The 27,333-nt window shown below is 37.4% G+C and overlaps 3 protein-coding genes across 3 annotated transcripts; 2 read left to right on the plus strand and 1 right to left on the minus strand.

Moving 5' to 3' along the window:
- Nucleotides 1-1,310: 1,310 nt before the first annotated feature.
- LOC132254171 (uncharacterized) lies at nt 1,311-2,597 on the minus strand. The gene is made up of 2 exons (XM_059739027.1): nt 1,658-2,597; nt 1,311-1,550 (listed from the first exon to the last, which is right to left on the minus strand). Exons 1-2 carry the CDS (start codon nt 2,478-2,480, stop codon nt 1,522-1,524), a joined length of 852 nt encoding a protein of 283 aa, XP_059595010.1. The 5' UTR covers nt 2,481-2,597; the 3' UTR covers nt 1,311-1,521.
- A 4,496-nt stretch (nt 2,598-7,093) lies between these two features.
- PIP2;3 (aquaporin-like) lies at nt 7,094-8,646 on the plus strand. The gene is given in 4 exon segments (NM_001281129.1): nt 7,094-7,478; nt 7,613-7,908; nt 8,022-8,162; nt 8,265-8,646. Coding segments are annotated over 4 exon segments (864 nt in total). The 5' UTR covers nt 7,094-7,171; the 3' UTR covers nt 8,385-8,646.
- A 1,926-nt stretch (nt 8,647-10,572) lies between these two features.
- LOC100249863 (V-type proton ATPase subunit G) lies at nt 10,573-25,369 on the plus strand. The gene is made up of 4 exons (XM_010655267.3): nt 10,573-10,800; nt 23,352-23,459; nt 24,613-24,713; nt 25,004-25,369. Exons 2-4 carry the CDS (start codon nt 23,372-23,374, stop codon nt 25,145-25,147), a joined length of 333 nt encoding a protein of 110 aa, XP_010653569.1. The 5' UTR covers nt 10,573-10,800; nt 23,352-23,371; the 3' UTR covers nt 25,148-25,369.
- Nucleotides 25,370-27,333: the final 1,964 nt, after the last annotated feature.

Raw genomic sequence — 27,333 nt, forward strand, 5'->3', positions numbered from 1 at the left:
AGATATACAACATAATCATCTGAAATTGTACTTCTCCTTTCTCTAGTGGATCTCCTTAGTGGCACTTGTACATGAGGTTCTTGAGGTTGTTGAGTTACCTCTTGATGAACTTGAATCGGTTCTATAACTTGAGTAGGAGGAATCTCAGGTGTGTCTTGAATCCCTGTTATCGACTGTACATTCTAAATAGTGTCATTAAACATAATATGACCATGTCCAGTCGTAATAATAGGAATATTAACAAATTCCTCTTCAAAGACCACCTTTCTTAATGGCTCTCTCCCACTTAACTCAACATCCTCAATGAACTTAGCATTGCCCGTTTCAAAGAAGGATCTAGTTGAGGGATCATAAAATTTGAAACCTCTTGACCTTTCAGAATACCCTACAAAGTAGCAGCTCACTGTTCTGGAGTCCAATTTCTTTTCATTTGGCTTGTAAGGCCTAGCTTCAGCTGGACAACCCCAGACATGCAAGTGCCTAATACTAGGTTTCTTGCTAGTCCATAACTCATATGGGGTTTTGGCTACTGCTTTGCTTGGTACTCTATTCAAAATATAAACTGCAGTTTTAATGGCTTCGCCCCAAAGTGATTCTGGTAAGGTGGAATGACTGATCATACTTCTTACCATATCCTTAAGAGTACGGTTTCGTCTCTCTGCTACACCATTTTGGCTTGGAGTCCCTGGCATGGTGTACTGAGGAACGATACCACACTCCATCAAATATTTGGCGAATGGCCCTGGACGTTGTTCACCTGATCCGTCATATCTACCATAGTATTCACCTCCACGGTCAGATCTGACGGCTTTTATTTTCTTACTTAGTTGGTTCTCAACTTCAGCTTTGAAATTCTTGAAAACATCCAATGACTGAGACTTTTCATGAATCAAATAAAGATAGCCATAACGCGAGTAATCGTCAATGAAAGTGATAAAATATTGTTGTCCATTCCAAGAAGGGGTAGGAAATGGACCACAAATGTCTGTATGTATCAATTCCAAGACGTCACTACACCTATTAGCATTCTTTTTCCTCATATTTGTTTGTTTTCCCTTAATGCACTCTATACAGACTTGAAAGTCTGAGAAATCAAGTGGATCAAGAATTCCTTCTGACACAAGCCTTTGAATTCGTTGATTTGAAATATGACCCAAACGCTTGTGCCATAACATTGATGAATTCTCATTCATTAATTTTCGCTTAATGCCATAATTACTTGAATGCAAGGTTTCATTTCCATTAGTGACCTTTATGTTCAATTTATATAGTTTGTCTGTTAGACTACCTATACCAATAATATTTGAATTTAGATAAAGACTAACCATTCCATTTCCAAATGAACAACAATATCCAAATTTGTCCAAACATGAAACAGAAATTAAATTCCGTCTAAACGACGGTACTACAAAAGTCTCTTCCAAATCCAATGTACATCCAGAGTCTAACTGTAATCTGAAAAGACCAATAGCCTTGACTGCAGCCTTGTTGCCATTTCCCACATAGATGTATCTTTCACCATCAGTTGGCATTCGGCTCCTTAGGCAACCCTGCATAGTGACACTTATGTGAGTAGTTGCACCCGTATCTATCCACCAAGTGTCAGTAGGCACTATAGCTAAATTAATTTATGAACAAACAAAGTTGAGAAGTGTACCTTTCTTTTCACGCCAAGCAGCGTATTTGGTACATGTCTTCTTCATATGACCAGCCTTCTTGCAAAAGAAACAAGTGATCTCCTTATCTTGTTTCTTTTGCTCCTTTTGCTTTGATGTCCCAGAAACTGCAGTTTGTTTTCCTTTATTGTCCCTCTTTCTTTTCTTGTTGGTACCAAATCCCTGAGATGTGGAAGCCAAGTGAGCACTTTCTATCTTTTCTTGCTTCAATCTCTCTTCCTCTTGCACACATTGAGCAATAAGCTCATTCAAAGTCCATTTTTCCTTTTGTGTATTGTAACTGATTTTGAATGGACTGAATTGTGTAGGCAGAGAGATCAAGACCAAGTGCACGAGTATGTCTTCCGACAACTCTAACTTTAGTGCCTTGAGTCTCGTCACAAGATTAGACATTTCCATAATGTACTCCCTGATATTCTCTTTCCCTTTATACCGCATAGAGACAAGCTTACTAAGAATAGTGCTTGTCTCAACCTTTTCGTTTGCAGCGAATCGGTTTGCTATTTGGTCCAAGAATGCCTTGGCTTGGGTTTCCTCAGGTATTGCACCCCTTATTGCTTCTGGAATTGAGTGCTTCATAATCATTAGACTCATGCGATTGGATCGCTCCCATTTTTCCATAGTAGACCTTTGCTCAGCAGTGCTGGCACTAGTAAGATCTGAAGGGCGATCCTCCCTTAATGCAAAGTCTAAATCCATGCACCCGAGCACAATTATAACGTGCTCTTTCCATTTCTTGAAGTTTGTGCCATTAAGCACAGGAATGTTATTCACATTTGCAGATATAGAAGATGCTGAATTCATAATAATAAAGCTCACAATTAGTCACATAAGCATCATACATACATGAATAAATATACATCATACAAGATACCTAGCACAAACATTAATATTCAGTCTTTGGACAAAAATATTAACTTGTAATTGATATCCTTATACAAAATTAATTCATAAATATTGACAATAAAACCGAAAAACAATATGTTTGTCTTTGGACTAACATATCGAATGCAAGATAAACATTATATGTCATATATTTATGATTTCTTTATTTATTATCATATAAAAAATAATCTTCCTTTGGGCTAATTATTTTATACAATAATACCATGTTTCATACTTCAAAATGAATAAAATTGTGTAATATAAGTCACTTTGGCAACAAATATATAGATAATCTATTCAATTTGAAGCATTAAACATAAACGCAACAAGAAATAATAAATTCTAGAAAAAGAATACAAAAATTCATCAAAACTATAGTTATATAATAGTATAAAATTCAAAAAAAAAAAAAAAACATAAAGAGTCTCATAGCCTAGTTGGTCAAGCACAAGGTTGAAAACCTTGTGGCTGTGGGTTCGAGACCCACTGGTGTCCTCTTTTTTTTTTTTTTTTTTTTTACAAAAACGCCATTCATGGCGTTGGCCTCCAACAGCAGTGCGCCCTAAATGGCGCTGGAGACGATGCCGGAAGTGGAGCCTCAGAGTACGACCCCGGAACGGCGTCAGAGGCCACCCCTGCAGCGCGCCTGAATGGCGCACCACCAGCGCCTGAAGTGCTTAAACGGCGCTGCAATGACGCCATAACGGCGCTGCAATGACGCCATAACGGCGCCTCCGTTGGTGCCTTAACGGCGTCAGAAACGACGCCTAAAGCAGCGCCCTGAACCGCGCCGGAGATGGCGCCCTGAACCGCGCCGGAGATGGCGCCCTGAACCGCGCCGGAGATGGCGCCCTGAAGAGGCTCTTTAAATGGTGCCTGCAATGGCGTCGTCACGGCGCTTGGAGAGGCGCCTTGAAGAGCACTGCATAACAACGTCTTAATGGCGTATGAACGCCGCTGGGACGGTGTCTCCACTACCTCCAGAACGGCGCCTCCTGTGGCGCCTGGGATGGCGCCTTCCAATCGCCCAAAGCGCGCTGCAAATAGCGCCTGAAATGGTGCCTCAGCGGCACCAAAACGGCACCGCCAGAATTTTTTATTTTTATTTTTTTAATTCCTAACCCGATTGCAAGTATCAATACCCATTTGTTCTCAAATGTATTTAGATTAATTCCCAACGAGAAAAGGAAGATCTAAAATGTGGGTTTTGGTGAAAATGGAACCAGTGCTCTGATACCAATTGTTAACAAAATTTCATGTCTTCTCCATTAACACCAAAACACACATATAGAATATATTCAACAATTAATCTTTAGATAGGAACCAACCTGAATCCATTTTTGACGCTTTTGATGAAGACGGTATGGATCTTCTAAGAGCAATGGAGGGCACCACCTCTTTCACTGTATTCTCTCAGGCAATGGGAGCGGGAGAGAGAGAGCGGTTCAGTTCTTTTCAAATGGATGTGATTATTACAAAAGACACAAGCCAAAGCCCTTTTATACCCTCCTGCCTTAGGGACCATACCCATTGGTTATTGGACCTCACGGGCCTTAGGCCCATCATCTAAAGTCCGTGATGGCATTGGGCTCTACACATTAGGTGGCCCATACTCAAGATTAAATCATAAATTGCATGCGAAAAGATAGATTAATCCTGTACAATGTTTAATATATTGTCGGTCCACATTTATTCTATCACAAATATCTCACATGGGTTTACTTTTTTAGCCTGCAAGCAACATTATTCATCAATTCCACCTTTGGAAATCACACTGGATAAGTAGATCCAATACAAATAATATCTCTAAAGGCAGGATAGTAAATATCCATGGACTGAAAAGGAAGTTGCATTGACCACATGGACTCCCTCAATACCGTCAATTCACCTTGGTTTCGTCCTCATTTCCAGGAATAATGGGAGGGTTTATCTTGCATAGCCTCACGTTTTAAAGAAATTAAGTTGGATTCGTTTTGGATTGACCACATGGACTTGCTCAGCACCATCCACTTGCACTCACTCATAACCAATACACCTTCCTTCTTTGATATTTCTAGCATCCTTCCTTCATCCCCGCTCTCCTATATAAACTCCTCCTACACCCACATCTCTCTCAACCCATCTCTCATTCTCTGAAAAGCCCCTTCTAAGAAAATATCACAACAAACACCTCTCTTTTCTTCCCTCGCAGCAGGAGGTTAAGAGAGACAGCCACCACCACCATCCCCAGAGGATTCGAGCCCGCTGCTTTAAGTGTTTAGCGTTCTGCGTTGAGGCCTGCAGGTCACGGGTTTGATCCCAAACTTCACTTTCGCTCCCTGTCATCACTCTATGAAATTCCTACAGACACCCACAATGGCTAAAGAGAATAGAAAATTGGATTCGTGGATTGAGGTGGCTCCAGCCCCCATCATATCCCCACATAAGACCTCCAATTCTCCCGGATTGGAGACCATCACTGAAGAGAGAGCTGAGGACTATGACGACGATTCCTAATTGCTTCTTTGGATGGTAACCGGGGGGGCTGGGGAGGGGTTTTGTTCGAGAAAAAGAGATGTAGAGTGTTAGTGTGCATTTGTAAATTCTCTCTCTCTTTTTCTTCTCCCATGTAAATTTTGACGTCTTTCCAAGAGAGAGAAAAAATATATATTTATATATACAAGTGTGTGATTTATCATTTATATGAACTACTCGATTGTTGGTGTATATATGTCAACTTTGTTTTATTAGTGCCGAAAGCGTACCGTCGGTTTGCCCACTATGGTTTATTTTATCTCTTCACACACGCATTTTTGAAAGTTTCAATTCAATATTTATGTTGTTTCTTTCCCTTTCTTTATATTGGTACGAGAGAGGTCAAGATGTCATGATGAAAATCTTGCAAGTTTTTAATTAATTTTTGTAGGTTTATAGCTTTTAGCAAATCCCCGATTCATAAAAATCCGAAAAGGTCGAAAAAGTTGGTCCAATGAATTGGAAGTTGATCTCATCATTTGGTTGGGCCTTTGAATCCCATCTAAAAGGGTAAGATTTGGGGACTTAGATTCTTAGGCACATGCCCCCAAACCATGCCAAGAAAACTGCTCCAATGCCATGTTCTTAAATCTTTTCAACTATTATGACCACAAATGCAGTTTGTCAAATCCCCGAGTGAGGGATTTTTTTATACTTTCTTCACTTACTGAAAAATCTATTTGTAAAAAATGATAATTATGGAAATAATTTCAGATTTATGACGATTGAAACAACGTTTTTATATAAAATAATTTTAATGCATTTATATCGTATTAAAATTATCATTTAAAATGAATTTTAAATTTCAATTTTTTTTTTTTTGAAAGGGTCAGCACTGTCGGCACCACCCGCGAAACTTCTTGTCTTACTTTTGGCACGTGGATTTGGAAGTTTCCAGGCAATTCCCAACCCCATTCACTGCATCAGTACGAGTGCTACTCTGTATGCGAGCGTACCATACGGGCACGCGGGACTAGACTGAGTAGTGGACGGCCCACCGCTCATCTCATCAATCATTACAATCCAAAACCGGCTCACCCAGAGTGCATTACACGTGGCAACCTAACAGCCACAAGTTTTGAATTAGGAATTGAATGGATGATTAGCACAGCAGTTGATGAAGCTAAACTTAGGAAACAATGATTGGAGAGTGGGGGGCGGTGATACGTGGCACGGTTTGAGTGAGTGGGGCAGAATAAAGAAGAGATGGCGTGAGGTAGATGGACGGTGGTGGTGAATGGAATGTGATGGTCGGTCGATGCGGACTAAATAGTAAATATTCAACCGATTTGGCTTGTTCCTGAGTCCAGCCCACCATTGGGCCACGTGTCGTACTGTGGACCCCCCAAAACCATATCAAGGCAATTTGCACCCCGCTTTTATGCACGGGTTGATGGGAGAGGCATCAAGGAAATTCTACGTTGTAGTAATTAGTAAATACATTTATAAATTATTTTATAGAGGGTAACTTATATAATTAGTTTATTATTTGTAAAAAAAACTTTAATAAATAATAATAATAATAATTAACCAAGTGGAAAATCCAAGGAAAGGAAAACATTCTAAAATAAATCATTCTTTTGGAACCATTAAAGTGATTGCAGGTAGTGGGTTTCTTTGAAAAGGAAAAAGAAAAACTTAGCGTTGTCTTGGTAGATTTTGAAATACCTAACCCATCTAGGAATTAAAACAAAAGTAAAGTTGAAGCAAAAGAAGTGGTGGCAGAAAAAGTAGATTACTATTTATGCGTGAAGTGCGTGGAGCATGCGCAATGTTACAGTGAAATGAAGTGTAAAGAAGAAGAAGATGAGAGTCTCCCCAAAAGTTATGAACCTGATCAACGGAGAGTTGGTGGGGGTGGTGGAAAAAGGTGGGGTCATTGAAAGCCAAGGATACCCTAATTAATGAGAAGGGTCCGCAATTAAATAATTATATCAAGCCACTAACTACACACTGTTTTCCATCTTCGTATAAATACAACCCCACTTCTCGGCATTTGTTCTCATCCCAACATTTCTCTCACTCTTGCTCAAGCTCACTGAGAAGCTAGAAAACACATCTCTCTGTGTTTCCCTCACTAGAAGAGGTGGGTTGCTATGGCCAAGGACATTGAGGTTGCAGGGCACGGAGACCTCACATTGAAGGACTACCACGACCCACCACCGGCGCCACTGGTCGACCCTGAGGAATTGGGGTCCTGGTCCTTTTACAGGGCCATCATTGCCGAGTTCGTGGCCACCCTTTTGTTCCTCTACGTTACTGTGTTGACGGTGATTGGGTACAAGAACCAGACTGATCCCTACCATCACGGAAATGAATGCAACGGGGTTGGTATTCTTGGCATTGCTTGGGCCTTTGGTGGCATGATCTTCATCCTTGTTTACTGCACCGCCGGCATCTCTGGTGAGCTCTCTCTTTCTCTCTCTGTTTGGTTAACAGGAAAGCAAAGAAAAATATGAAATTCAAGTAGCATTTTTTCAACCACAATGATCATCATTCTTTTAACATATTGCGGATGTTCACGCTACAACGCGCAGGAGGGCATATTAATCCTGCAGTGACGTTCGGGCTATTCCTGGCTAGAAAGGTGTCGCTGGTCCGAGCCGTGATGTACATGGTGGCCCAGTGCGGGGGAGCCATCTGCGGCTGTGGCCTGGTCAAGCTATTCCAGGATATTTACTACATCAGATACGGTGGTGGCGCCAATGAGCTCGCCTCTGGATACAGTATAGGAACGGGGTTGGCTGCTGAGATTATTGGCACCTTCGTTCTTGTCTACACCGTCTTCTCTGCTACTGATCCCAAAAGAAATGCAAGAGATTCCCATGTGCCTGTAAGTTTGCAGCATGTTGGATAATTAGGCTGAACTTCAGATCGTGAAACTTAATATATGTAATTTCTGCAATTTGTTGGTGATTAATCGTGTTCCTTTCGTTTGAAATGAAGGTTTTGGCACCACTCCCCATTGGATTTGCTGTGTTCATGGTTCACTTAGCCACGATCCCCATCACCGGTACCGGAATCAACCCGGCTCGAAGTCTCGGAGCTGCTGTCATCTACAACCAACCCAAAGCCTGGAGTGACCATGTAAGTGCTCTGCTCACTCACACTCTCAGTTTCAGTACTCCATTTTGTTCCGTTTGATGCCACGATATAAAGCTGATGTTAAAATCGTGTCCATGCTTGCAGTGGGTATTTTGGGCTGGACCCTTCATTGGTGCAGCCATTGCAGCATTCTATCACCAGTTCATATTGAGAGCTGGAGCTGTTAAAGCTCTAGGGTCTTTCAAGAGCAGTTCCCACATGTAATGGGGTAATGCATTTCAATCCATATGGTCCGACAGGCTCTGCATTATATGAGTTGTACATTTAGGTGTATAATAGTGGTGAGGATGTGTGACGAATTTGTGGCCCTGTAGGAGCTTGGCACTTGTTTTGAATGTGCCCCGGGATCATCATCTGCTCTGTTTTCTTTCCTTTCCTTTCCCTTTTTTGCCTCGTTTTGTAGTAGTGATGTTGTTGAGATTAATTTATCAACAACTCTGCTCTAATAAACTCCTTTATCAGTTCATCCATTACCCAAAAGTAAGTACAAAAATACCTGGTCCCTCAAATTAATCCTAATTAAAGAAAACGATACATTAATTAATATTGGAGGAGGCCTTTTCCTTGGACACGCCATTTTCAAAAACGATATAAGTATGTGCCAAGTGGCCGCAAAGCAATTGGCACCTCGCTTGACATGACCATGCCCTAAAATGACTTTGCCATAGAACAAGGAAAATAAAAAAATGGAAAACAATGGAGTACTGCGTCTGCAATGTTTGTAACTTTGCTCAATTTCGGTATTTATCAATTATCGTACACTGCCTTTGCGTAATCATTGAGCTCACTTGCGTTTAAATGTCCACACGCCTGTGCTCATTTTTCTTCGTGGATCCACGTTAAGTCACTTCAATGATGGGTGAAAGCTTTTGGGCAATGTGGAAAATCATGACCTTGTGGGTATGATGGATTGATGTTTTTGAAAATTGTTAAAAGAAAATAATTTTTGAGAATAATTTTTAAGAATAGGTTTTGTATTTAAAAAAAAATATATATATTTGGGAACTAAATTGTGAAAAACAGTTTTGGCTCTCAAAAACAAAAAAAACATATTTAATTGAGTTAATAATTTTTTTAAAATAAATAAAACAAAAAATATAAAATTTATTTTTTTAATTAATAAAATATTTTATTCCATTAATTTAAAATTATATATATATAAATAAATTTTATATACATAATTCATTTTAAATGGGAATAAATTATTCCATTTTAAAATTTTTACATTAGTTATAATTTTCTTAAATGATACTTTATAACTATTTATAAGTATATTAATTTCAATAATTTAAGAAAGAAGAAAGGATTTACTGGTGAGGGTATAGTAGTTGATAGAATTCACCTTTTATGGAAACATATAAAACAGTTAAGAAAATAAAAAGAAAAATACAAAAAATAATCTATTATTTGAATAGTAAAAAAACAACGAAAACATTTTTTTATTATTCTAGAAAAAGTGATTTTTTAGGACGTGAAATACACCTCTTTTCCAAACAAGTTTTTTATTTTTAAGAGCATAAAATAATTTTTGAAAATAGGAACCAAAACAGGCTGTTGGGTGTTTTTTTTTTTCAGCGGACGGCGCTTTGGCTTTTGATCATCATGTCTCATCAGGTCCTGCACTGCACCCCAACCTGGACACCATTCTCCTCCGCCTGCACCATCACCGGTCATCATCATCGGGCCGTGTTTTGAGGGTTGACAGAAGCAGAGGCGGTTGGAATTATCATGGGAGCTATTTAAAGTGACCTTAAATAGCCATACCCATTATCTAATTACTTAAAATGATAAAAAAACTATCCTAATAATTTTATTAAAGACACTGCATAGTTAATTCAATTTTCCTTTTTATCATATGATTTAGACTTGATAAGTTGAAATTATTATCTCTGTAAAGTCTAGTACGACCACCTTCAAAATTCATTTTGAAAATTGTTTTGAGAAATAGCTTTTTGTTATCTCAAATAAAAATTTGTTTTATAAACTTAAAAACAAGTTTGATGAGTTTTAAACTATTCTAAATATATAATGGTTTTTAAAAATAAATTTAAGATGCATTAAAATATTTTATTTAGATTTTTCGCTAAAACAATTGACAACACGGAGAATGAGAATTTTTTTTATAATTATTTTATATGAGTTCCAAAATTTTTAAAAATTGCAAGTAAGCCTTGGTTTTATCCTAAGCTCTTAAACATTATTATTATTTTAAGTGATTTTTTAATTAATTAATTGGTTAAAATAGATGAAATAATTTTCATATTTATGAATTTAACCTCTCCCATATTTTTACTTGAAAAGTAACCAAATTTTAATATAAATGTCCTTAATCATTATAAATTTTTACATGAAGTTTTTAAAAAATTTTATTTTTATAAGAAAAGAATGAGAGAGTTTTTTTAAAATGTGACAAAAAAAAAAAACAAAGATGGGGGATTAGATTTTTAAAATTGGGGTTTTAACGACCCTTTAATCAAATAACCCATTTTTAATTTATTTGCAAGACTGGGCCCAATACTCTACTTTATGGAGCGGCCCAAGCCCTGTTTTATTTTGTCCAGGAAAGTGCGGTGCGTCGAGTCCCCGTTTTTCTCTAAATCTCCATTGACGCCGGCTCCGGGTATGCTCGCATCCGAATGAATCTCTCTGCCATTTCTTTCATGATAAAAATATATAGATATCTCTTAACCACATCCATTAGTCGCTTTCTAATCTTATGGTTCTTACTTCTTACGTCTCGGTTCCGTGGATCATAGATCTGATCAGAATTGTTCTCGAGTGAAATTATTTTTCACCTTTTCTGATTATATTTTTGGTCCAATTCTTTGTGCTACACGAATTCCCTAGTTTTTTTGGTTTCTATCATTACTTATCTGTGTTTCTTTACCCTCTGTTTGTTTGCTAAGAAAATCGAAAGAATATAAATTTTTGAACCCTATTTTCCATATTGTTTTGGTAATATTTAGGAAAACATTTGACCGTATTAGTCTCGTTTGGATGGACGGGGTTTTGTTTTATACCAAATGATTGAAAATCTACTATTCATTGTCCTTATTTCTTTCCTTTTTCCTACCTTTTCTTAGACAAATGGGGGCAATCCGATTTGTTGGCCTTTTAATTATTGGAAAACGTAATTGGGTCTAATCTATGTCGGTTTGGTTGTGAATGGGAATATGTATGTTTCCCTAAAAATCCTTCCAGAAAGATGAATGTTGTGGTGACATTTTTGAAAGTAATGGAAAAACTGATGATTCCATGGATTTGGGGGATGTTACATGTCATTTACGTGAGAATCTTTTCCATTTCTAAGACCGCTTCTCAATTCAATTATGCACATTCAATTTTGTGGAGAGTCATACCGTTGTTAATATTATTTTTGATTTCCGACCAATTAAGTTACAATTTAAACTACATCTTCACATAAAAAATTGTTGATTCTATTGGTCTAAACCTTTGTAAGAATTTTTACAGCTGTTGGTTCTGAGTTGAGAGTTTCTCTAAGTGAATCAAGATGGATAATTTCAGATAGATTTTGTTGACATCCTCTCTTTCAAAGTTCACATGGGCTAATCATTACACGACATGTCTCCAATGTGTAAATATGAGCTACATCATGACATGACCAATTATAGAGCCTCACACATCTTGAAACTTGGTAGTACATGCTCTAGGCCACTTCCTGCTGATATGACAATTGGTGCACCCTGCCCTTGGTCTATGGACAAGTCCATGTTTTTTCTACATGGCTTCTATGCCATGATGTTGTATCATTTGGACATGGATGCCTATCTCCAAATATATTATCAAGTTATCCGAATATTCGTGGTACATGAATGTCCACTGTGGCAGATGCTGAATGAGTTTCTCCTACTCTAAAGGTGACATCAGGTACACTTGCGAGGTGATTATTACACTCTTGTTGTAGGAAGGAGTGTATATTTCTTCCAAAATGCTTATGGCTAAATGATATCTTAAATCCCTTTGAAGGTGTCACTTTCGACACAGTGTCATGATGCTACCTTGCCTCTCCAAGTTGGGAGTAGGGTTCGAAAGGTCCAAAATAGGATTCACACATCTAAGTGGTGGAGTTAGTTTTCCACCACTAAGTACTTTGGGATTGGTTTGAGGGTCTTAATTTGGTGCATATAGCTAGAGATTCATCAAAGCAGGGTTGACAAGTATCGAGTCTGTCTTGGTCAAAATGTGAGGGAAGGGAGACCATTATGTCTTTGTGATACCTCATATTTAGAGGTTTCCACATCATCCTTGAACACTTAAATTAAGAGTTTTGGGGAACATTATAGAAAGCCCCTATTTCCCACAAAAAGAAAGAAGGAATGAATGGTTGCCTGCTTGGTTGGATTCTCCACTTGATTTAATTGCTATTCTTTCCAACTCCCTCTCGCCTCTTACTTTGTTTCACTCCCTTCTTAAACTTTTGAGACTTCATTGTCCCATGGTTGACCTCAACAGTTAAGAACCTTACATAAACATTTTTGGTGACTTCATTGGAAGGTAGTACACTAAATGGTGACCCTAAGGGGTAATACCCAAGCCTTTGATGAAGCTTTCAGTGAATCTTATCCACCATTACCACCACCACCTTCAACATTTAACCAAAATGAGAATCTACCTCAAGTATCTAATTAAAATGAGATTCTTGTTGTTTTGGTTCCAACCCTCACATCTTTGGCACAAACTTAGAGCCAAATTCTTATGCAGCTTTGAGCTCTTGAACCAAATCAATCCATCCCTATAAGGATTTACTAGTTATCAAACCTCGCTTATGGATGCGAATGGGTCAAGAGCATATGTTCCTTATCATGTTACAGAGAACAGTATGAACATTGTTCCAAAGTTGTGTCATGAGTACATAACATTAGCGGAAGTGGAAGTTGTACACCATAGAGAATGTGAAAAAAAAAAAGGGCCTTACATCAACATCTTGATTATGATACCAGTCCTCCATAACTTATGGAGTTAGTGGGTCTGTAGTCTACCTTATCCAATAGGCTACACAATTCTTATTTTCATTCTTTTCAATAGTTACAACAGGAACACAATTCATTGAGACTCTTTAAATTCATGGAACCAATTGTAACCTTTGACATCAAGAATTCTCTAAATCCATAACTGATAAGGCATACACATGGTATTCTAGCTTGGCCCTTAGGTCAGTGTGTTCATGGGGAGAAATGATTGCTGTGTTTCACACCAAGTTTTTCAATGTTTAGGAATGTATGACATCCATAGCATTATTACAAGAGTGTCAATGTTATGATGAAGACCTTATGGTCCATCTTCGACAATATTGTGAGCTAGCAGTTAAGTTATTTGAAGACACATTAGTTGGAATGTGTGTTGCTAGGATGGTTGCTGAACATAAGGTTCATCTTGAGAATATTCCTATCCCTACATTCTCAAAACTTTATGAAGCTACATGTTGAACTAATTTTTCTGTTCGAATTATCCCAAGCCTTGTGCCAATTCCCATTGAGTTCCATGGACTTGATCCCTATGAATGACTTAGCTCACCATTGGTGGGAGCCTATTTTGGCATAATTAAAGGGCCATGCAAATATGACAAATATAAGAGACCTTTACCATTTTACCCTTCAAAATGGATAACTTGATTTGTGAAAAGGAATCTTGGCTTGGTGTATCAATAGTATTAAGGTACACATTCACCTAGCTCAAGTTCATGTAAACGCTTGTGATGATGCATATGTGGGTCTTTGTCATCATATTTAACATCAAGGGTACCTTGTGTGGGTCTATTTTATACTTGATTGTCAAAAAAAAAAAGGAAAGTATACCTCACATTGTGTGAGGGGGTGAGCTTGTGGCCATGAGGTGGCAACAAAAAAAAAAGTGCAAGGTGATGATAGTTATCTAACTGCCTAGCTGCAATAATAGTAGGTGGGGCTTCTTAGCCTATTTATCACATTAAAAAAGTAAATAGCAAGTCATCTTGCATTTTACAAGGTGGTGGTCTAATTTTATTATAAAAATGAAACGGGAAGGCTTTATCCCTACTTGTGCCACCCCTCAATTATTTATTTTTTGTTTATACATACAATTTATTATTCATTAGTTTTATTACTCTATTTAATTATTTGTTCATATAAAAAACTGGCATTATTTATTTATTCATTATTTTTTACCTTGCTTTGTTCATTTTACTTTCTAAAAATATCTATTCATTGTATTTTTTAAAATAAAAAGAACATATATTTCTAACTATGCTATACAAATGAATTATGCATTATGAGTATTATTCTATTTAATTATTTGTTCATATAATAAACTGACATTATTTATTTATTCATTATTTTTTTTCCTTGCTTTGTTCATTTTACATCATAAAAAATCTATTCATTGTATTTTGTAAAATAAAAAAAACATATATTTCCAATTGTGCTATACAAATGAGTTATGCATTATTAATAACAATTTCTTTTGTAAATATGTTAAGAAATTTTTTTGATACATCTCTAAGGGATAGAAGCTCTGTTCATATCCTTTATGTCTCACTTGTTCCCATCTAAGTAAATATAAGGGCCTTCATGCCTTCCTCATTGCATTGTAGGAAAAATGGGTCTCATTTCTTTATGATGTTAAAAATTTTAATTAGTTACACATAAAAGAACTTTACATTTGCTATTAACTTGATGCATATGCTCCCAGGCGAAAATGATTAAAGTTATGATTATTTTAAAATTCACATCTTTTCCTTTTTATAGTGACTTAAATGTTAAGAATTGATTCATTCAAGATAATATTATGTAGCAAGGTATACATTATTATTTATGGCCTTATGAAATGATTCTTTAATCAGTTATGAGTTCCAAAATGCAACATGATTTCCATGAGTATGCAAGCTTGCTCCATCATTGCTAACACTGCCTTTTTAGGAGGTTATTAATGTCCTATTTTTCAAAGTCTACGTGGACCAATCATTATGCAGCATGTGTTCAACGTGTGACATATGCCAATTATGGAGTATCATGTGTCTTGAAACTTAGTAGTGCATGTTCAAGGTTGCTTTCCACTAATATGACACTTGGTGCACCTTGCCCTTGATCTCTGATACATGCAAATGTTCATATTTTTCCTACTTAGTTTCTATATCATAGTGTTACATCATTTGGATTCGGATGTTTATCTTCAAATATATTTTGGAGTTATCCAAATGCTCATGGAATATGGATGCCCTTCATGGCAAATGGTGAGGGGGTTTGTCCTACTTTATGTCTTGACGAGGGTGACATCGTGTACATCTAAAAGGGTGATTATTTCACTCCTATCATAGGAATGGGTGTATATGTCCTCTAAAATACTTGTCGCTAAATGATCTTCTACACTCCTTGAAGGTGTGACCCTTGACATAGTCAGACAACGGCATGATGCTAACACACTTGCCTAAGTTAGAAGTAGAGTTGGTGGGGGGGGGGGTTCAAAAATGGACTGGGCGCATATTGAACACTTTGGGATTGGTTTGAGGGTCTTGGTTTAGTTGTTAGAGCTAGAGGTTCACCAATGTGGGATTGAAATGTATCAAACCCATCTTGGCCAAAATGAGAGAGAGGAGGGACCATTATGTCTTTGTGATATATGTCTTTTCTAGAGGATTCCATATCATCCTTGAACAATTGATATGGAAGTTATTATTCTGGAGCACTCTAAAAAGGCTTTATTTCTCTCCAAATGATAGAAGGAAGGGTTGCTCCCTCTCCTGGATTCTTTCCTTGATTTCATTGTCATCGTCTCTATTTTCTTCTCACCTCTTTCTCTCTATTCTACTCTCTCCTCAAACTCTTGACACCTCACTGTCTCATGTGGCTAACCTTCTATAGGTGAAAGCACTAAATAAATAGATTGAATATGTTAAGAATAGATAAACAAAGTGTTGTGCCATTTAAAGTGTGTTGGGTGGTATAAGGATTTCTAGTTTAGCCTTTGAGAATTGAGAGTGATGCTTTTCAACATAAGAATTGATGTAGCACAGAAAGTAAAATGTAAGGAGAGTAGTGTATACTTGAAAGGACCCTAGGAATCACTCCTAGAAACCTTTGGGCTTCACACCCAAGTGCTTTTTGTATCACACAAATAAAATAGTGGCTTTTGGAAATTCATTCATTCATTAATTCTTCTCAAAAGATTAGTCAACTACTATATAAAACTTTTCTAGGGACTTATAACTCATTGGAACTAGACACATAGTAATAATGCAACTTGAAAAAAACAAAACTTGGACTAACTACTAGACCACATTAAAGACTATTGGAAAATGACAATAATAATGATTGAAAAGGGTAACTTATAACCATTGACTAGGCCCATAATTTGATTTCTGGAAAGTACTTTCTAGGCTAAACCCATATTGAATTATATAAGATCCCAACTAAGCCCATTATCATCTAAAGAGTGTTAAATTAAAGTTTGGGCCTTGAGCCTTCTCCTTTGCGCCTTTGATAAACTTTCCATCAACTCCCATCGACTTAGGAAGACTGGACCTTGACGAGTTAAAGGCATGGAATCTCTCATAAAGGTCTTGATTCAAGTGTTGGAATTCCCTATATGTGATCTAGGTGCAATATGAAAGTGGCCTCCCTCTCCATTTGACAAGATACTTTTGCTAGCTCCTTCCTCTTGTTGAAACAATTTGGTGATCAATAACATCTTCAATTTCCTCTTTTAAACGAGGAGCTGGTGGTAAGCAAACATTTGGGTCACCATTAGTTGTAACATCTTTAGCATTAGAACATAGGGCAAGGTCCTTGATGTTGAAGATGTTACTAATGCCCACATTTTTTGGAAAATCAAGAACATAAGCATTAGAGCTAATTTTCTTGAGCACTTTGTATGGACTAGCATTCTTTGAGTGAAGTTTCTTATATGTACCTTTAGAATATCATTCAGGTTTTATCCTTACCATAACCATATCTCCTTAAAATCAACAAACTTTCTTTTCAAATCAGCATGTGCCTTGTAATTCTCATTGCTGAGAGCAATCTTCCTTCGAACAATGTCATGTAAATCATGTATATGCTTACTAAAGCATCAGCTTCAACTTGGTTGTGCTTCCATTGGTAATGGAACCAAATCAATAGGCTTCTTAGGAAGGAAGCCAGCCACAATCTCAAATGGGTTGCAACCTGTAGACCTATTTACTGTTGTATGCAAACCCAGCCATTGGAAGAATCTGATCCCAATTAGTGACATGTTCTCCAACTAGGTAGTGAAGTAGATCACCTAAACTGCGGTTAACTACTTCTATTTGGCTGTCGGTTTGAGGGTGAAAAGCTGAAGAAAATTTCAGCTTTGTATTCAGCATCTTACGTAAGCTTCTCCAAAAATAACTCATAATATTTGCATCTTGATTAGAAACAATAGTCTTAGGCAAACCCTGAAGTCGGACAATTTCTTTGAAGAACAGTTTAGCAACATGGACAACATTCAAAGTCTTTGAACATGGGATAAAGTGCACTGTTTTAGAGAAATGATCTACCATGATAAATATGGAGTCATGTCCCCTGAAAGTTTTTGGCGAACCAAAGACGCAATCCATGCTTAGGTCTTGCCATGGCTTATATGGCACAAGAAGTGACATGTATAGTCCAATATTTTTCTTCCCTCCCTTTGATAGTTGACATGTGCGACATTTAGACACATTCTTAACCACATCTTTTTTTGAACTTGGCCAATAAAAATGATCTTCTGTCATCGCAATTGTCTTATTTCTTCCAAAATGACCATATGCTCCTCCGGAATGCAATTCCCATATCATTGGCTCTTGAAGTAATGTGTTAGGTATGCAAAGGTGGGTCCTTTGAAGAGTTATCCATCATGCAACGAAAAATATGGATATGCTCCCAAGTTTTCTGCTACTAAGGCAACATACATATATAATGCTGAAATCCTTGCAAGAATTATAATCCCGCTTCAAGAAATCAAATCCCACAACTTGTATAGCCATAGAAAAAAAATCATACACCACTCAACTAAGAGAATCTGCTACCTTGTTCTCAACACTAGATTTATGCTTAATAACAAAGGTGTATTCTTGTAAGAAAGAGGGTCATTTCCCATGACGATGGTTATGCTTCATTTGAGAGTTGATTTACTTGAGAGCTTCATGATTAGAATATACAACAAACTCCTTTGGAAGGAAATAATGGCGCCAATAGTGCAAAGCTTGAACCACAACATAGAATTCTTTGTCATAGATCGAATATTTTTGCTTTGCTTCATTCACTTTTTCATTGAAAAATGTAATGGGATGTCCTTCCTGATTGAGCATGCCTGTAATTCCCATATTCGATGCATCACAAGTTACATCAAATACTTTTGAAAAATTGGGAAGTTGTAGAATAGGAGCTTTATGTCACAAGATGCTTCAAATGACCCTCCCCATGGGCTTATATAGGAGGTGGGAAGCTTCTAGATTACTACACTTGGCTAATAGAGAATTGGAATAGTGTGGGGTGTTCTAGAATCTTCCAAAATCATCTTGTACATACCCTTGTACATAGATTAGTGTTAGAACTTCTAGATTATTCTTGATTTGTAAGGAACCCTCCAAGGTTCCAGAGAGTTCCATTGGTGCCTATAAATAGGTGAGAGCCTCATTTGGCCAAGACACCACCCAAAAACCACTCAAATCACTTTCTAACCAAGTAAGTGAGTTCCCAAACCATTTGTAAAGCTTCCTTTGAGCAATAAAAGCTTCCATTCTTCAAGAGTTGCCTACTACGCCTTCTAAAGCTTCTGAGTCGTGAGCATCTTAGCCTAGTAAGCTAAGCATTGGGAGTAAGACTGACTTAGCAAGATCAAGTGTCTTGACTTGCTTAAGTACCGCACGAGCTTAGGAAAAGACTAAGTCTGTGACATTTCGTTAACCTCTTCTTTATTTCTTCAAAAGCCTTTGTTGTTGCCTTAGTTCAAACAAACTGGTTTTTCTTCATATAATTAGTGATTGGAGCCATGATAGTACTGAAATTTTTGATAAAGTGTCAATAAAGTGTTGACAACCCATGAAAACTTCGTAGTTCTTGCAATGTGCTAGCAACTGGCCATTTTAGGATGACTTTTACCTTATCAGGGTCTACTTCCCTTTGGTTGAAACAACAAAACCTAGGAACACGGTAGCTGAGGTCATGACAGAACATTTTTTCAAATTTATGTGGAGTTTCTCTTGTCAAAGAATTCTCATAACTTGTTGCAAATGGGACACATGATCTTCCTCAGTCTTGCTATAGATTAACATATCATCAAAGTAAACAACTAGAAATTTGCCAATAAATGGTTGAAGTACTTGATTCATGAAGCTCATGAATGTACTAGGAGCATTGGAGAGTCCAAAAGGCATGACTAGCCACTTGTAGAGACCATCCTTTGTTTTAAAAGCAATCTTCCACTCATTCCTGGGTCTTAACTGTATCTGACGATACCCACTCTTCAAATCTATCTTTGAAAAGATGCAAGAACCAGCCATCATACCCAACATATCATCAAGCTGAGGAATGAGAAATCGATATTTGATGGTTATCTTCTTGATTGCACAGCTGTCTACACACATGCGCCAGCTGCTATCTTTTTTTGGAGTTAGTATGGCAGGGACAGCATAAGGACTTAGACTTTCACAAATAAATCCCTTGGATAGCAGCTCCTCCACTTGTTTTTTAAGCTCTGCATATTCAATTGGATTCGTATGATAGGCTGGAAGATTAGACAACTGAGATCCTGACATAAAGTCTATAGAATGTTGAATGTTGTAGAGTGGGGGAAGTTCACTAGGCAGATCTGCTGGGGCTATATCCGAGAAGTCATTGAGCAGTTCAACGACCTTTTTAAAGAAATGCTGTCAGCATCTTTCATTCCAACTTTTTTTAGTCACTACAACATATATAACCCCATTTTCCTTGCTCTTATGCTGAAACTTCTTCTTAGTAAGAATATGAAGAGAACTCTTTATGCCTTCAACAACTTTTATTGACTTTTGAATCTGATATTTTCCCATTTCAGCAGCAGTCATTGGTTTCAACACAACCCTTTTGGTTCTTAAACATGAAACTATACGTGTTCTCTTTCCCACAATGATGCACATCTTGATCATAAAGCCAAAGACAACCAAGAATCATATGTCCTCCTTTCATAAAGGTCACATCACACCAAATAGAATCACTATAAACACCGCAAGAAAGAGAAATAAGACAACGCTGATTTGCTGGAATAGACTTGTTATTTATCCATGTTACTTTGTATGGTTGTGGGTGTGGCTCAACTGGAAGTTTAAGATGCTCAATTGTGGAGGTTGAAACAACATTCATGCAGTTGCCATTGTCAATAATGAGTTTTTGAGAGTGATTCCCGCATCGGACTAACATGTGGAAAATAGAAGTTTGGTGCCGATCTTCTTCCTCAATTTTGGGGGTTGCAAGAATACGTGTCACAACAAAAGCTAGTAAAATGCCCACTTCATCATCCAAGTCAACAGGATCATCAACTCCATAGTCAAATGAGTTTTCATTTTGCTTATCCTTTTGTAGTTTTGGTTCCTCTTCATGTTCTAGCCCAATATGCAAGTTCTTCTTTGGACAATTGTATGCCATATGGCCAGGTTGTTGACACTTGAAACATTTGATTCCCTTACCCTTAGGATCAGCCATTTGAGAAGAAGATGGCTTAAACCCTATAGGTGGATTAAATGGATGAGATGATCCTGTTTTCATAATACGACTCATGTCATGGAGCTTCTTATGGGCAAATTCCATGGTTGTAGCTCCTGGCTTCCTGTTGAATGAATATCCCACGCATTCCCCCATGTCTAATGCAACTTGGAAAACATGTTCCAAGCTGTATAATGGTTGACACAACAACTCCTGCTTGATTTTAGGTTTTAATCCAGCTTTGAATCTTGCAAGTGTTTGTTGAGGGTCTTCTGTTATTTGACTCTTTGTTTTTTAACCTATCAAAGTTCTGCATCTACTCAGCAACAAGCATGTTATTCTGCCTCAAATTAATGAGCTGGTCACATAACTTATAATAGTAATTTGTAGGCATGTATTTCTCCTGAAGCTTAGTGTTCATCTCTTGCCATGTGCTGATTGGTGGTAGCTCCATCCTTCTAATGTCTCCTTCAACACCTATCCACCAAATTTTTGCTAAGCCCACAAGTTTCATTTTAGCAAATCTCACTCTTCGATCATCAATTATGTCATACCAATCGAAGTACTCTTCAATTGCAGCCAACCAATCAACAAATTGAGTAGCATCCACCTTTCCTTCAAAATTAGGAACCTCCACATATCTCTAGTAGTGTCACAAGATTAATGTCTTCTTTCAAGCAATCCTCTAACCCATTCAGGCATAGGGTATTATGGTGCTTGAATTGCCTCTTGCTTCTCCGCATTTTCCTAGTTGGTCTGAGATGATTCCCCTTGCTCAACACGTGATGATTCATTAGTGGGCTGAGATATTTGTGTTTCGACGTTCCTTAGCTGAATGTGGAGGCTATCAAGCTGATCCACCATCCGAATTAGCATCTCATCATTTTGGCTATCAGTTAGTCTTCCTCTAAAACTCATTCTAGATCATGTAGCCATGATATCACCTTGCTCCAATACCAAAATTGATGCAGTATAGAAAGTAAAATGCAAGGAGAGTATTGTATAATTGAAAGGACTCTAGGAATCACTCCTAGAAACCTTTAGGCTTCACACCCAAGTACTCTTTGTATCACACAGAAAATAATGGTTGCTGGAAATTCATTCATTCATTGATTCTTCTCAAAAGACTAATCAACTACCGTATAAAACTTTTCTAGGGACTTATAATTCCTTGGAACTAGGCACATAGTAATAATGCAACTTGATAATAACAAAACTTGGATTGACTACCAGACCACATTAAAGACTATTAGAAAATGATAATAATAATGATTGAAAAGGGTAACTTATAGCCATTGACTAGGCCCATAATTTGATTTCTGGAAAGTACTTTCTAGGTCATATTGAATTATGTAAGATCCCAACTAAGCCCATTATCATCCAGAGAGTGTCAAATTAAAGTTTGGGCCTTGGAGCCCACTCCTTTGCCCCTCTGATAAACTTTTAAAGGCAGCTGCCACTTGTCTCCATCAAGAATGAATTATAAAAAGACTTGCTAATTTCGAATTTAGTTGCTTATGCTATTTTAGAGTATGTTGAAGGAGAGAAATATGACATATAGCATTATATTGGGATGTGATGCTGCATCTTGAACTGTTTTTCAGGAACACCTTCCTATGAAGACTAATTGGTTTATTTCCATTCTCTTGTAGAAGAGCTGTGCCTCATCCTTTTAACAAGCATTTAGTGTCAGTTTTCTATTTTAGCTGATGCATGGAATGTGGTATTTTCTAAATGGATGACTTGATATCTGCAAAACTTGGGAGAGGTTTTATTGAACACATTGATCTTTGCTAGAGACAAAGCATGCCACATGAATTTGTCACCTTTTGGAGCTTACATGTGGCATTCTTTAACCTTAAAGATTCAGCCTCTGCACCAAAGAAGGGTGTCCCTTTCTGTAATTAGTTAACTGCAGCTAGTCTACCATCAGAACTTCAATGATAGTTTACATTTGTTGCTGTATGCTAAATAGACCTCTTTGGTTGGGAATGACTTTTTCTAGTTCCAGTTGTGTAGAACAGTTGAAAATATATTATTTAACATAATGCTTTTTACTCTTTTGAGTAGCAATCACTTAAATTTTAGAACATAGAATTCTAGCTGGAATTATGGGACATAGGCTTATACCATGGCATCTTCAAATTTTCCAGATTCTGCAATAAGCAGAATGTGCATTTTTCTTCTATTTTTGTGTTTCAATTCCCTGAACTTTTTGAAACATTGATATTGTAAACTATCTTTCTTTTTTCCTTGGTCTTCAATCTATTAGCTGATTATTAGCATTCAACCTATGGTTGATTATGACAGTGGATTAGCAACATCTACTGCTTTTCAAACTAGATTTTATCTAACCTCATAAGATTGCAGTGACCATAATAAGAATGCACTCTTTCTAGTTTGTCCGGCTGTCAACCTATGTCATTTATTTCTTGTAGGAAACTGTCTTTATGGCCTTTTGTGCTATCCTGATGCTGTTAATCTTGTCTTAAAAATCCAGTGTAGCATTTGTAGGAAAGCATGGAAAGCAGTAGGGGTCCTGGTGGAATTCAACAATTGCTAGCTGCAGAACAAGAAGCTCAACACATTGTCAATGCTGCCAGAAGTGGTAGGCTTGCTACTTTTTGTTTTGACATATTTTCATTCCTGTTTCATCTTTATCTCGATCTATAATTATAAATTGATTAGCCTCTATCTATTTCATATAACGTATAAATCTGTATATGTTTGAAGGACAAGCTTTTCTATGTGGCCTGCATAGAAATCCTTGCTGTGTGGTTTATTGTATGGTATTATGAATGGTTCTAAAATGCCAGTGAGGTATATATATTGATAGTTCAATTCATTCAATGTTGTGAAGTTATTATCATTATTTGCATATATATTTTAATCTTTTGTATCTTCTTTTGATTTTGTGCTTTTATTTTATTTGATTATGACTTAATATGAGCTTATCCTTTCATGCCTAGGGGCTGATGCCTAACACTTATTATTATTATTTTGATAGGCCCTTATGCCTAACCCATATGGAACATCTAATTCCTTATGCTATGCTTTTGCCTTTTAAAGCATTGGATGTTGTACTCAGTTCACACTTCATACCATCAATTTGACAGGTTTCCCTAGGATTCTTTGGACATACAATTTCCATGTTGCCCATGTAGTACAGCATGTGTTCAAATCCCACTCTATGAAAAATGGATGCTTTAAGTGTGTGAAATTATCAAATAAACATGGCTTCGAAGAAGTGAAATCTCTAAACAGAAGTAGTTCCTGTTCCGTACATAGTAGATACATCTTTATGTTAAGGACGATGCTGTTCTTGATAAATTAAGGTAGGTTGTGTTTGCAAGTGTAAGATATAGATAATTCTCAGTTGTAGATACTATAAACACTGCATTATAAATATGCTTGGTTGCATGTGCAGCTGGGCAGTCTGGTGAGAAGATAAGCAGTGAAACTGGATCTCTCTTTTTTGAGCTAGAGAATTCCATCATTTAATGGAATTGTCTCCTATAGAACTTGTTTTTTTTTTTTTGGATAGGTAAATTTTGTTTCTATTGGGACTTGAACCTGGAACCTCCCACAAACCCTCCCCATCCCTTTACCACTTGAGCCAAGCCTCAAGGGCAATTGTCTCCTATGGAACTTAGCATTTGAAAAGCATAAATGCTATTGTTTTTGTTCTTACAACTCAATGTAACATTTAGAACTGGTTTTCCAAATTTTGTTTCCTAATCACTTTGGTTTTTTGCCTTCAGCAAAAATGGCTAGACTAAAACAAGCCAAAGAAGAGGCTGAAAAGGAGATTGCTGCTTACCGAGCCCAGGTTGAACTTGAGTTCCAGAAGAAATTGGCTGAGGTAAGTATAGGTGGATTCAGTCCATTCATAAAGAACTGAGTCAGATTGACCTATTAAGGCTTCTGAGCCTTCTTCACCCATATGGCATGTCACAATCAATTTCATGTTTGCTTTGAGAATTTGGAGAGCAATGTGAACTCCAAATGGTGAAGGAACAAATTCCATAGTGTCTTTCAATAGTCTCACGCTGCTTATATCTTGATGATGCTTGATTTATAGCCATTTATGTTTTTCTCTACATTCTAACTCTTGTCTATTTCCTGTGGTTATCTGGTGACCATACAATACAGAGCAGTGGGGACTCAGGTGCTAACGTTAAGCGCCTTGAACAAGAGACACAGGCAAAGATTCATCACCTGAAAACAGAGGCTGGGAGAATATCACATGATGTTGTCCACATGCTTCTGAAGCATGTGACAACTGTGAAAAACTGAAATGAATGGCATTGATGGCTTAATGTCGGACCGTGAATTATTTATTACACATGTCTTTTTTTCCTGATCCACTTAGATTTCCTGTGGCTGCGGCTAATAGGATCTTTGTCCGTTGTTTACCATTAGTATAAGCCAGTAGCTGTTGAAAATAAAGAAAAACCCATGTCCAATGTGTTCTTCATACAAAGGATAGTCCATGAAATTGATTTGCTGATTGGTGCATTTGGCGGTAGGCAATTTTACTTTTATGGCTTGTTAATTTTCGGGAGCATGGCCCAGCTAGATGCTGATCCTATCATTGTAAAGGAAATGGACTATTTCCCCTATCATTTTCCTATGACTTTGATTTCCACATATCCAGAAATGGGAGGGTGGGTCAAACCATAGGGAACGTTTGGAGTGGGATGGAGTGCAGTGGCAAAAGGAATAATATGAATGGTCTAATCTGGATAACCGAGGTGCTATTTTGAAATGAATGGTGGGAGGGGTCCAGTGGAAAAGGTTTTTATCATTTGTGGACAACACTGGAGGCTGGGCGACAGAAATTGGATGACAGTACATTTTGTGGCTGGAGAAAATGTGTTTAACAATTTAAATGCGATAGAGCTGACCGTCGGCGGACCAACCGCTGCCCTGTTGTTTGGATAGTACCTTCTACTTAGAATTCTAAATTTTGAAAAATATCTGAGTTCCACAGAAAGTAGTCCATTTAATCACTCTCCCCATCCCCCACCCCCACCCCCACCTTTTTTTTGTTTTTTTGTTTCCTATTCTCTTTAAACAAAATTTATTAGATATGTCGGTTAGACAGTGGTCCAGCTTTTTTAATATAGAAAATAATCCCTCCACAAAAACAGCGAAACGGGATACCAAGCCAAAACATTACATAAGGACAATATTCTTGAATGCCTCTCTACTCTTCACAAACGACCTTTTCCTTTTCATGTCGTCTGCCTCACATGTCCTGCCAGCATTCAATTCAACTTTGGGCTTAATCTCAAAGAAAGATGCCTGGAATTGTTCTCAAAAAATGGTTTTTTAAATAACAAAAGAGTTTTGTGAATCTGTTCACCTGGGATAGAGGTTTCCCGGTACCTAAACAGAGAAAATCCAAGGTAAATTTAAGTTATATACTCTGGCACAGAGCAAACCACATGGATAAATCATAAGCGGGACCCAGACAAAAGATCATCTACCTGTTCTACAATCCCCATGTGTCCCCACAGCTGATTATTTTTCCGTGATCTGGGGCGGTCACGAGATCATGCAAAATGAGGGCGGCTGAAAATGAACAGAAAGTGAGCACATAATTGAGTGATTACATCACATAAATGGTAGTGGGTTGGGACCCAGAACTATACATACATTGAACTTTCTGTTTGGTTACCCTTGAGAGTTTGCATATCACAGGAATAACATTTTAAATTTTTGAAGATTAGGACACCCCATTTGGGCATTGGCTGGGTATGCCATGTCATATAGATAAACAGTGAGTCATTCAGATTAAATGGTGGACAGAGAGGTGACAAACCATCCACGTGGTTGAGAATTTCTAGGACATTTTGGAGGCAGTAACATTCTGCAAAAGGAATCACTCTTTTCTGTTCTCTCCCAAATGCCAATAATCATGAATTTCAAACTATAAATGCTAAAATAAATTTGTAACATTTGACAATAAAAAGACAAAAAAAAAAAAAAAAAACACTTCCAGTCTCCCACAAGACTGAAAAGTTACACTAGTGGAAAAAGATAAAAGAATGAAAGTCCAATGCGTAATGACAAGAGTAGATTGCATTTGATGCAATTTAGGTTGCTGTTCATTGTTATGCTTGAGGGATTAATAAATTGGTCAAATTCAGGCGTCAAAGCAAAGAGGACAGAAGAAGATGGAGTCGAGGGAAGACGACAGAAGTGATATCGGGAAAGAAAAATATTAAGATCCTCTGTTTGTTTGGCATATTCAAGTAATCTACACATGCATGTACCCATATGCGTTCCTGAACTGGCATCAACTTTTTCACCGCTCAGTCCTTTTCTGTAATGCTCCAAAGCTTGTTTGGAAACATATGCTTTGCAGCCCCCTCTTGACTTTTGGCCGCTTGGGGAAACAAAAGACAGCAACATTTTAAAATCAAAATATAGTCAGTTGGGTTTTTTTTTTTTTTCCAAAGTTTGCACGACAGTGG

The sequence above is a fragment of the Vitis vinifera genome, chromosome 8 (genome assembly GCF_030704535.1).
Source record: "Vitis vinifera cultivar Pinot Noir 40024 chromosome 8, ASM3070453v1".
NCBI lineage: Eukaryota > Viridiplantae > Streptophyta > Magnoliopsida > Vitales > Vitaceae > Vitis > Vitis vinifera.

Coding starts and splice junctions, on each gene's coding strand:
- LOC100249863 (XM_010655267.3), top strand. CDS start 23,372: ATGGAAAGCAGTAGGGGTCCTGGTGGAATTCAACAATTGCTAGCTGCA. Junction 23,460..24,612: donor TGTCAATGCTGCCAGAAGTG/GTAGGCTTGCTA, acceptor TTTTGCCTTCAG/CAAAAATGGCTAGACTAAAA. Junction 24,714..25,003: donor TCCAGAAGAAATTGGCTGAG/GTAAGTATAGGT, acceptor CATACAATACAG/AGCAGTGGGGACTCAGGTGC.
- LOC132254171 (XM_059739027.1), bottom strand. CDS start 2,480: ATGAATTCAGCATCTTCTATATCTGCAAATGTGAATAACATTCCTGTG. Junction 1,551..1,657: donor TGCTTGGCGTGAAAAGAAAG/GTACACTTCTCA, acceptor GTCACTATGCAG/GGTTGCCTAAGGAGCCGAAT.